The 11585-nt window shown below is 59.9% G+C and overlaps 1 protein-coding gene across 2 annotated transcripts; it reads left to right on the forward strand.

Moving 5' to 3' along the window:
- The first annotated feature begins 566 nt into the window (after positions 1–566).
- On the forward strand, positions 567–4423 carry ARRDC2 (arrestin domain containing 2). Of its 2 annotated transcripts, XM_084760636.1 has the most exons (8): positions 567–879; positions 969–1035; positions 1135–1282; positions 2127–2229; positions 2310–2566; positions 2654–2816; positions 3280–3437; positions 3666–4423. In XM_084760636.1, exons 1-8 carry the CDS (start codon positions 606–608, stop codon positions 3717–3719), a joined length of 1224 nt encoding a protein of 407 aa, XP_084616762.1. In that variant the 5' UTR covers positions 567–605; the 3' UTR covers positions 3720–4423. The 2 variants fall into 2 exon arrangements, with proteins under 2 accessions (XP_084616762.1, XP_084616761.1); XM_084760635.1 differs by having other exon boundaries at positions 2310–2816.
- Positions 4424–11585: the final 7162 nt, after the last annotated feature.

Genomic DNA, 11585 nt, shown 5'->3' on the forward strand with positions numbered 1-11585 from the left:
AGCCTCGCGAGGCCCCGCCCCGTCCCGCTATTGGTGGAATCCTTTCCGGTAGGCGAGGCTTTCTACCTGACCACGCCCCCTCCGCGTCGCAGACTCTCGTCCCCCTAGGACCACGCCCCTCACGCTCGCTATTGGCCTAGTCCCCTCTAGGGGGCGCGGCTTTCTCTCAGGCCACGGCCCTTGAGGAGCCTTTGGCCCAGTTCTCAGCGGGGCCAGGCTCTTTAGGCCCCGCCTCCTCGCCGCGCTATTGGAGGAGCCTCTTCCGAGAGGCGTGGCTTTCTCCTCAGGCCATTCCTTCGCCGCGTTATTGGCCAAGTCTCTTCTAGGGGGCGCAACTTTCTCTCTCGGGCCCCGCCTCCACTGGTGTTTTGACGGATCCTCTTCCGGTGGGCGCGGCCTTCTCCTCAGGCTCCGCCCACACCCCGCGGTTATAAGTACGGCGCATCCCCCGGGGTCCCCAGCGGTCTCGGGTCCTGCTGCCCAGTCCGTGCGCGTGCGTGGTTCGGTTCTGTCGCCCTCGCCGCGTCTCGCGCTTCCGTGTCGCCGCGGGTTCGAGCACCGGCTAGGCCTGCCTGCTTTTGGGTTCGCGACCGTCAGTCCGCGCGATGCTGTTTGATAAGGTGAAGGCGTTCGTGGTACAGCTGGACGGGGCGCGCGCGGGCGCCGAGCCCGTGTTCCACGGAGGCCAGGCCGTGGTGGGCCGGGTCCTGCTGGAGCTGGCGGGCGCGGCGCGCGTGGGCGCGCTCAGGCTGCGCGCTCGGGGCCGCGCGCGCGCGCACTGGACGGAGTCGCGCAGCGCGGGCTCCAGCACCGCGTACACTCAGAACTACAGCGAGCGCGTGGAAGTCGTGAACCACCGCGCCACGCTGCTCGCTCCAGGTACGCGCCGGGGACCCCCGCAGGGCGCACGGAGCACGCGACCCCACCCGCCAGGCCCGCGTCCGCTGAGCCCCGTGTCTTGTTCCTAGACTCCGGGGACATCGCCACGCTGCCCGCCGGACGCCACGAGTTCCCCTTCAGCTTCCAGCTGCCTATGTAAGCCCTGCTGACGTCCCCCGGCTGGGCATCTGGGGTCCCCTCACCCCACTTGCGTGTCTCTGTCTCCTACCCTGAGCCCCACTCTCGCCACCTCAGCTCCCTGGTGACATCCTTCGAGGGCAAACACGGCAGCGTCCGCTATTCCATCAAAGCCACCCTGCACCGGCCCTGGGTCCCCGCGCGCCGTGCCCGGAAGGTGTTCACTGTCATTGAACCCGTGGACATAAACACGCCCGCACTGCTGGCAAGTGGCTGTCCCGCGGGGGGGCAGGGCTGGTGGGGTAACGTCCGATCTGGTTGTTTGATGCCTCTCAGGTGGCCTCTGAAACAGGGAGCCAGAAGTTAGAGGTGAGCGCAGAACCCACTAGAGTTGGGTAAATCCTGCTGTGTGCCTCTGGGCAGGTATCTTGCCCTCTCATAGACTCAGATGTCAGGTGCCCCGTTTGGAAAATAGAACACAATCGAGCTTGCACCTTTTTATTTTATTTTTATTTTATTTTATTGTAATTTGTAATTTTTTTAAAACTGGTTTTGGGTTTTGTTTTGTTTTTTTCTTTTCTTTAATTTTTAATTTTTAGTTTTAGAAAGCTTTCTCTATAGCAGGGCACAGTGGCACACACCTGTAATTCTAACACTCAGAGGTAGAAACATGTGGATCACTGTGAGTTCGAGGCCAGCCTGGTCTACAAAGCCAGTCCAGGGCAGCCAGGGCTACACAGAGAAACCCTGTCTTCAAAAACCAAAACCAAACCAACAAAAATGAATAAAACAAAACAAACCCACAAAAAGAAAGGTCATTCTAGTATGTAGAGCTCTGGCTGTCCTGAAACTCGTAAGGTGGACCAGGCTGGCCTCAAACCAGCAGAGATCTGCCTGCTGGGATTAAAGGTGTGCGCCACCACACCTAGTCTTGTTTTTAATTCTTAATTCAACTTTTGTTTTCTTGAGACAGGGTCACATCCTGTATGGGTGGTTGGTCAGAACCAGCAGTAATCCCTCTCTCTCAGCCTTTCCCCGAGACTAGGGTCCCTCTGGTACAGAAGTTCCCAGAGCCCAGCTGCCGTGGGTGACTCTTGCTGTCCCCACAGGAGCCGCAGGCTGGAGCCCGGGAGAAGGTGGCACGATCATGGTACTGCACCCGTGGCCTCGTGTCCCTCTCAGCCAAGATCGGCCGCAAGGGCTACACTCCAGGTAGCAGGCAGGGCCGCGTGCAGCGGGAGCGGGGAAGAGTCGGCAGTGGGGAAACTGAGGCACGCTGCTCCCTGGTGCAGGCGAGGTCATTCCTATCTTCGCTGAGATTGACAACGGCTCCACGCGAGCCGTGCAGCCCCGCGCTGCCCTAGTGCAGACACAGACCTTCATGGCTCGAGGTGCCCGCAAGCAGAAGAGTGCTGTGGTGGCCAGCGTGGATGGGGAGCCCGTGGGACCCGGGCGCCGTGCACTGTGGCCCGGCCGTGCGCTGCGCATCCCCCCTGTGGGCCCGTCCATCCTGCACTGCCGCGTGCTCAGTGTAGACTACTCACTCAAGGTACCTCAGGCTCCCCGACACCCTATTGTTTGGGCAGGGTGGGGGGCACGGGTGGGGTGGCAATCCACATGGCCGCTGCCCCCTCAGGTCTGCGTGGACATCCCAGGCTCTTCCAAGCTGCTGCTGGAGCTGCCGCTGGTCATCGGCACCATCCCGCTGCATCCCTTAGGCGGCCGCTCGGCCAGCGTGGGCAGCCGCGCCAGCTTCCTGCAGGACTGGGGCCTGCGCACCCTGATGGAGCGGCCAGAGGGTGAGCTTGGCCAGCTGCCAGGAGAGGCGGGTGGGACGCGCAGCCATGGCCTGCACAGTCTAGGGGGTCACTATGCAAGCAGGGTCTGGTCCCAGGCACCCGTCACCGCTGCACACTGGTTCAAGGCCAGCTTCCAGTACTTAATAATGTAGAAGCCAGCCTGGGCTGCAGGAGACCCGGACCTAAAAGCCAAGCCAAAACAGGGCATGGAAAGATACTCCTATAATTACAGCCCGGATCCAGAGGGCAGCCTGCTCAAAAACACAAAACAAAAAACCCTGCCTCAAAACAACAATGGCAAACAAAACAAAGAGTCTGAGATCGCAGCTGAGGCAGGAGGATTGCTGCAAGTTGGGGGTCATCCTGCGTCACAGTGACGCTGTCCCAAGGGGAACGAGCTCAGCCATTATCATGTCATAGCCACGGGTCCCCCAGAATCCTCACTCAGGTCTCTCCTTTCCAGCACCCCCTGAGTACTCAGAGGTGGTGAGGGAGAACCAGCTGGCGGAGGTGTCACAGGGCCTCTTCCCGCTCCCGCATGACCCCGGCGTCACCCTGGAAGGACCCTACTTTGCCTGTCTCCAGGAGTTCCGCTTCTGCCCGCCGCCCCTGTACTCCGAGGTAGGTGCCGGGCACCCTGTCTGGGCTCCGTGGGCTGCTGATGGGAGCAGGGTGGGGTGCCCCAGGCCTGTGGTCCTGGCCCTTGGGAGGCTGAGGCAGGAGGATCACAAGGTCCGGGCCTGGGATACATAGCAGGACTTTCTCAGTCCTGGGGACCCCTGACTTCTGGCGCCCAGAGCTGGGGCTGGTGGGGGGGACCTTGTGGCTCACTGGGACTCCGTCTGTCAGGAGGACCCTAACCCGCCCTCAGAGGTGGTGAGGCCACGCTGCATGACCTGCTGATCCAGGAGCCGACACCTCGGTACCAGATCCACCTCTGCGGTCCCGCTGTGGGAACAGACTTAGATGAGTGTCCCCTGACGCCACGCGGGACTGAGGAGCAGCACAGGGTTTCTGTGTCCTCTCGAGCCTTCCAGCTCTCTGCAGTTGAGCCACCAGTGAGGGCCGGCAGGATGGGCACTTCCAGGCTCACGGAACCAGAACCAGCTAGGAGTCCAGAGGGGAAGCAGGAGGCTTCCAAAAGACATTTCAGCTGAGGCTTTGACGTTTGAGCAGGAGCTCAGCAAGTAGACGAGCACAGAGGCACTGGTCAGAACCAACAGCGCCCACTGCCTTCATCCTACGGCTGGGAGCCCAGACGTGCAGGTGTCCTCGATGTGGCCTCCTGTGAGGTTAGCAGGACAGAGGGCCCAGGGACAGACACAGGAGGATGTCGGCAAGGCTCTGTGGGACCTGAGGGTCCAGGGCTTCCAGTCCAGGGCTGTGTGTGCTGGGTTAGGAGCTTAAGCTTGGCTCAGGGTGAGGACCCAGACAAGGACGCAGGTGGCCTGGCAGGACACCAAAAGGGGGACAGGCAACTGGGGAAACTGAGCAAGTCCCCCACCCCATGCTATGGCCTTGCCTGGGACATTTCCAAGGGTCCAAAGAATCAGTTAGATCACCTTTTGTACACTAAGAAATAAATAAAAACAGGAGGAAGAGACTGAGCCATTGTCATTTCATTTGTCCGAGGGCCAGTGCAGCCCTGACCTCCTGGGAGTGTCACTGGGACCTCGCCTCCATCACTGCTGCCTCTGCCCACCAGCTCTGCCTGCTAGTTAAGATTTGTTTCGTGCCAGGCGTGGTGGCAGAGGCAGGGGGATCTCTGTGAGTTCAAGGCCAGCCTGGTCTACAAAGCAAGTCCAGGACAGCCAAGGCCACACAGAGAAACCCTGTCTCAAAAAACAAACCAACAAAAAAGATTTGTATGTATTCTGCACATGCATGAAGTGCCCACAGAGGCCAGAAGGGGTGTTGTGTCCCTGGGACACGAGTGACAGAGGGCTGTGAGCCCACCAAGGGGGGTGTTGGGAAAAGAACCCAGGTCTTATCCTCTGACCCCATCTGGGCCATGTCTGCTGTTTATATTTTTAAGGTTTCAGAATTACTTTCCCAAGCCTGGGTGCCATGTTCCCTCTGGGGGGGGGGGGCGCCTCAGGGTGTATAGTTGTCACCACACAGCCCATAAATACGGAGATTGAGGCAGGAGACACTGGAGGCCAAGCTGGGTTACAAATAATTAGATTTCCTTATTTAATTCCATCGCTGGGAAGCAGAGGCAGGTGGATCTCTGGGAGTTCTGACCAGCCAGGGCCACATGGGGAAACCAAAACAAAGCCAGCCTCAGCTGACAGCCTGTGGTGGGGTTGGTCAGCAGAGCCCGAGGTGAGGGGAGACCCCGGGGGGTCATGCAGACTCCCCCCTCCAGAGCCCCACACAGCTGGGGGAGGCTGGGGTGTCCAAGGCGTGCTTAGGGAGCCGTCCTCACCACTGTACCCCAAACTCAAACCTGAGGATGGCTGGTCCCCACCACGAGGGCTCAGCGGTGCCACTTCCAGGTGTGTTCCTCAGCAGCACAGTTTGTCCCAAGAGGTGGGGGACATGGGACAGTTCCAGGGCGGTTCCCTGAGGCCAGGCCAGCTGACTGCTGGACACCTGAGCCAGCAGCTGTGGGGACCTGATGCTTACAGGAGGTTTTCTGGGGTCAGGTTAGCGAGGAACAGGAATAAGCTGGCCCAGTGGTCAGGGAATGAGCAGGGGGCGGGCTGCTTTAGGTCCCCTCCTTCCCTCTCCCCTCCCCTCCCCCACCCCCCTCTCCCTGTGTAGGGACAGCAGCCTTTGCCACCTGCAGCCACAGGACTCTGTTGGGGGGGTCACCTCCCTGCCCCTGACCCCTTTGAATCTGACCAATGAGGGCTCAGTATCGAAGTCCAGGTCCTTCCCTGTCTCTCTGGGGCCCCAACTGTGTCCCCTGTCTCCGAGCCCGGGGGTGACAGGCAGGAAGGGCGCAGACACTTGGCAGCTGGCCCAGCCCGGGCGGCCGTTCAGGAATCTACCCACAGTCGCGGCTGCCTTCGCTGTCTCGAGGCCGCTCCGGGCACATTCTGTCCCGAGCAGCGCACCCTGGGGTGCCGGGGAGGGGGCTGCTGTCCTGCTGGGCTCGGGTTACAGGACACCCTGTCCCCCACGGCCAGTGTCCCCTCCCGGCTCTGGCTCCGGCTCGGGTCTTCCTGAGGAGGCAGAGCCGCTCCGACCCCAGGTCCTTTGCACCTGACTCCTGCTCCTTGGCCTCCGCCCCAGTTTATTTTCCTTTTTGTTTGCTTTTGAGACAATCTTGTGTGGCCCAGGCTGGCCTTGGCCGCCTTAGCCCCCTGCCTCCACCTGCACGACAGGCGATCCTGGTTTCTATGTCCCTGGTGGGCGGTGCTTTGCTCGTTGACCCGGAGCCCTGATCCCTCCGCCTTGTTTGTCTGTGGTTGAGGAAAGTCCCCAAAAAGCTGATGCGGAAGTGGTGACTCGCCTGGGGCGGGTGGTGCCAGCCAGGGCCCGTGGGGGAGGGAAGGACAGCCTGGAAGGGAAGGGTTGTAAAGAAAGCAATGCCCCTGCAGGGAAACTGTCCAGGGGTTCTCACAGCGAGGGTGGGCAGGACGGGACCCCAAGCTATGGGCACCCCTGTGGGAATTCGTCCCCTCCCAGACAGCCCCGCCCCATTTCCGGCCTTCCTGTGTCTGGCAGGGATTGGCTGAGGGGACCTGACAAGACCAATCAGACTGGGGCCTCAACAGAGGTAATCAAGGCGCCCCCCCCCCCCACAAAGCCCAAGTGCGCAGTGACTAGGGACAGAGAGGGACAGAGTCACACACAAGTCAGGGTGGAGCCAGGGGAGAAGCTGGGTCTGGACGGTCCTGGAAAGAGGGGAGGGCACTGGAGTTGGGGTTTGGGTGGATGGAGAGGAGTTTGTCAGGAAAGGCTGTTCCCGTCACAGGGACGAGGTTATGCAGTCACATAGCAGGGCGGCCCCGGCTGAGGTGAGGGAGGTGACCCTCAGAGGCCCCAGGCATGGAGCCCCAGGCCAGGAAGACCTAGTTTTTCCTCGGGTGTGAAGCTCTGGCCCAGGGGGGAGGGCAGGCCAGGGGTCAGCTGTGGACTCTTGTCTTCCCTGAGCAGCCGCAGGCCACTCTGACTTCAGTCACCTACGGGGTGAGGGGGGGGGTGGGGGGTGGGGGGTGGGGGGGGTGGGGGGTGGGGGGGGGGAGGCTGGGGCTTTGGTGCCAGAGTCCGTCTCCAGGGCAAACTGTGGGCAAAACATAAGGCAGGGGAGCCGGGCAGTGCTGGCACGCGCCTGTGATCCCAGCACTCAGGAGGCAGAGGCAGGTGGATCTCTGTGAGTTCAAGGCCAGCCTGGTCCACAAAGCGAGTCCAGGATAGCCAGGGCTACACAGAGAGACCCTGTCTCAAAAACCCAAAAACCAAAACAACAACAACAACAACAAGAAAAAAAGACCGAAAAGCATGTCGGGGAGCGGGCGGCGACCATGAGCGTTTGGCAGATTGGCCCAGCTACTGTTGGGGGCATTGTCAGTGACCTCCCCGTGCAGGGACTGCACAACTTCTGGAGGGAGCCACAAGCCTGCGCCTGCTCCAGCCATGCTGGCAGCTGCGGTACCTGGGGAGACAGGGGACCCCAGCTGTGGTTTGATTACATCAAATGGGGGACAGTTCCAGTCAGGAGTAGTTTTGCCCCTGACAGCGCTGGAGTCTGACCTAATACAGCCCCAGGTGCTCATTCTCGCTGACACACTTCTATTCACCCTTCAAAACCCTATACTGAGCCTGGCTCCCTCTCTGCTTTTCCAGCCTGGTTCTGACTCCCACAGGCTGAGCGTGTTTGTGTCTTATATGGGTCTCTGTTCCCTCCACCTTGGCCAAGGCCGAGGCCTTTCAGGGGACCAGCACTGCAGAAACAGGAAGATGGGACCATATTTCTCAACTGTGCCCACCTGGCTGGGTCCTGTAGACCCATTCACTGATTGGCCCACTCCACATAATTAGCTGGTTTGTTTATTCTTGCCTGAAGCTCACAGTTATTCCCCTGCCTCAGCCTTCGGAGGACTGGGCTCTCGGGCCAATGTGGGAACTCATGGGTCAGCTTACCTGCCCTCATAGGGCAGGAGGGGCCTCCATGGCTGGGCAGGAGCCCCTGTGGGGACAGTGTCTACTAAAGATCAAGTGACAGAGGCAAGTGTCCAGACACTGGGTCACAGCGGCAGTGTCAGCGGTCGCCTGTGCTTCTGGTGAAACCCAGCCTGCTGCTGGCACGGCCTAGCCACGTTGGCTGCCAGACACCCGGGTCCAGGTGGTGGAGGCCGAGCGACGGAGCTGATGGTGCCAGGCCTGTCTGCCGGCTGGCTGTGCCACCCTGTACATGAGCCCCATGGCATGTGCCCCCACTGCTGCCGTGCACAAAATAAATAATATAATTTTAGACTCATTCAGGAGGCAGCAGAAACATACACATACAGTTTAGCCAAATCCCGCCAAAGGGGCATGCCCAGCAGGTGCGAAGGTCCTGGGGTCACAGAGGCTGGACAGCTTTGGGGGGTTGGATTCCAGCCTCAGCGGGACTCTGGGCTTAGTGGCAGAGACCTGGCTCCATCCACCGAGCTAGAAAGAAAGAAACAAAGCAAGGTGTGTGAGCTGGAGGTCCCAATTCACCTGAGCAGCCCTGCCTCGTGGGTTTCTCCCAGGCAGACCCATGGGAGCCTTCCAACAACAGATCAAGGGTTCGAGACCAGACCGTGCCTCAGTTTGCAGGGACCTGGGTGAGGGTGGAGGTGGGCGAGGAAGTCAAGGAGCAAATGAGCAGCACACACTTGCTCTCTCTTTTGTTTATTTACGGTTTTGTTACTTTTTCTGTTTGTTTGAAACAGCCTTGTGTAGCCCAGGCTAGCCTCAAACTCACAGAAGGTCCACCTGCCTCTGCCTCCAGCATGCAGGGATTAAGTAATCATTAATTAATTAAATTAATGATTACCATTATTATTGTTATTATTGCAACAGACTCTCACTAGGTAGCCCAGGTCGGCCTCGAACTCATGACAATCCTCCTGCCTCTGCCTCGCAGGTGTTCAGACCCAAGTGCAGCCACCATATTTAGTTTCTGGCTGTGACAAGGCTGGAGCCAGACTGAGCATGTGATCCATGGAAGGGGACTGCGGCCGGCCGCGCCCACCCTCCACTCCCCCACCCACCCACCGCACCCCCAGGATCTCTCAAGCGTCCACACGGTCGGTTTTGAAGCCGGTGTCGCCGCGCAGAATCCAGGGCTTAGCAGCTCAGCAGGGAGCTGGGCCCTGCGCCTCCGCCTCCCCGGAGCCCCACTGAGGAGCCGGGACCCACCGGAGGGGTGCGGTGGCGGTGGGGCTGCAGCTCGCGATGTCACGTGACCCTGGAGGGGGGGGGGCGCCGCGTCTCTGCGGACCAGAGCGGGTTCTGGACGCGAAGGAAATTTCGTGACTCCGAAGAGCTCAGGATGACCCTGCGGCTCCTGGAGCCGGACTGGGCAGAGAGATGCCGAGACACTAGGGGCGCGGCGGGTCCAGCTCCTGCCGCGTGGGCGACGCCGGGTCCTGCGCGACCACCGGCCGGGGGAGCGCACAGTCCTGCTCTGCAGGGGCCTCGGGTCATGGGTGAAGGCGGCGGCTGTCGCTGTGAGGCACTGAGGGACCTGGAGTCTTCCGGAAGCTCATGCATGAGAAAAAGAGAAGGGACTCAGCTGAATTAAAATGTTAAAAGGTGTGCAGTTTACATTTTTATTTTATTTGCTCACTTCGTGGGGTAAAGTGGCAGGATGCATGTGCTGAGGTCAGGGGACAGCTTGCTAGAGTCAGGTTGCGTCCTCCACCATGTGGGTCCCAGAGAACGAACTCGGGGCCTCAGGCTTAGCAGTAAGCGCCTTCACCCACTCAGCCACATCGTCAGCCTGGGACTCGGTCTCTAGTTCTACACCACCAGAGAGATCCATCTTCAAACCAGGAAAAATTCCATTCTCTACCCAGCATGAAGGCATAGGCTTGCCATTGGCATGTGAGAGACTGAGGCAGGGGAATGGCTGTGAGTTCCAGACCAGCCAGAGAACTACAGGGTGAGACCCTGTCTCAAACAATAGCAAAGATTGGTGGGGTTTGCACCCCCACAGCTGGGAGGTTCAGGGTCATCCTTGGCTTATATGATGGGTTTTAGGCCAGCCTGGGCTACATAGGGAGACCTGTCTCAGCATCAACAAAAAACCCCGCCTGGGCAGAGGATGGCACAGGGCCCAGCACTTCTGGAGAAAAGTAAGGTGGCGAGACTGGTCCTACCAGACCCTGGCTGCAATTTCACAGCCTGTGGTTACATCAGAAAGATTGCCACAGGGAGGGGCACATGGGAGCCGGGGGACCCACAGAGGTTCCTACACAGCTCAGGAATCCTAACAGAGAGGGGCCGTCAGCACCAGCACCCATTGTGGGGGGAGGGGATGCTGAGTTCAAAGTGGGGATGTGTGGCTGGAACCCCACGCCGCAGGGCAGACACAGGAGGGTCACAGACATCAGCCACTGTGGGCCCACAAGATGGCTCAGAGGGTAAAGGTGCCTGCTGCCAAGCCTGACGCACTGAGTTCGATCCCCCACGACCGCTCACGGTGGCAGGAGAGAGCCAAGGCCTGAGAGTTGCCCTCTGACCTCTGCATATGACCCTCATACAGATTAGTAAAAATGTGTGGGAAGAAAGGTTGGGGCAGCAGAGGAAAGGACACCCGACACCGAGTCCCGGGCTTCCAAGTGTGCCCAGGCAGGGGTGCAAGTACACGCACACACACACACACACACACACACACACACACACACACCAAAATACACACAAATGATTGTATAAAGTAATAGAACTCCGTGTTCATCACACGATGCCCTGAGGAGAATGGAAAGTAACGCACAGCTGCTGTGCCCAGGCGCACAGCACACAAGAGCCCAGGCGCTCACACCCGAGGGGACAGGGGGGCAGAGACAGCTGCCACACAGCAGAGGATCTGGATGAGGACACCAGTTCCTGCCACCCGATAGGCAAAAGTTCCAAAATCAGGGCCCCTTGGTGTCTTTGATGTTCATCCAGGCTGGAGGTTGGGGCCAGTTTGAAGCTTCAAAAATCCACCTGAGTTCTGTAGTGCAGCAAAGCCCACAACTCCCCGAGTCCCCAGAAGAGAAAGGTCCAAGTGCCGTGGGCACACACTCCAGCCTGCAGGCCAGAGGACCTGCCGACCGCTGGCCACGGGGAGGGGAGTTGCCACCACAGTCCTGGTGCCCTGAGGTGCCCCCAGCAAAGGCTTCTGCCCCGTCCAGCCTGGGCTACATAGTAGGTTCCAGGTCAGCCTGGGCTACATGAGACAGCCGTGTGCAGGGGATCCCCAGCTGAGCGCCCCGAGATGAAGGTGCATGTTTGGTCCTAGGCCCCTCCCGCCCTGTCCCTCACCTGGCCCCTGTCTCTGTGCCGTGGCCTGGTGCCCTGTTTCCTCCAGTACGGGGTGGCAGAGCCAACCTCCTCTGGCTGCCCCGGGCGGTGTGAGCCGGCATGCTATCTTCAAACCGATACCAGCCTCCAGCCTTGTGAAACTGGCTGCCACTGTTTCTGCCCATGAGAAAGTCCCTGGGCAGGCTGAGCAGGGGAGTGGCAGATGCGATGGCTTAGCAGCAATGGTTCGGCTCTGTGCCTCGGTTTCCCCACCTGGGAACTCCCTGAAGGCCACAGAAGTCCTCCTGTCCTTGGAGAGAGGGAGGAACCAATGCCCTCAGG

Source organism: Acomys minous (genome assembly GCF_964271855.1).
Source record: "Acomys minous genome assembly, chromosome: 15".
NCBI lineage: Eukaryota > Metazoa > Chordata > Mammalia > Rodentia > Muridae > Acomys > Acomys minous.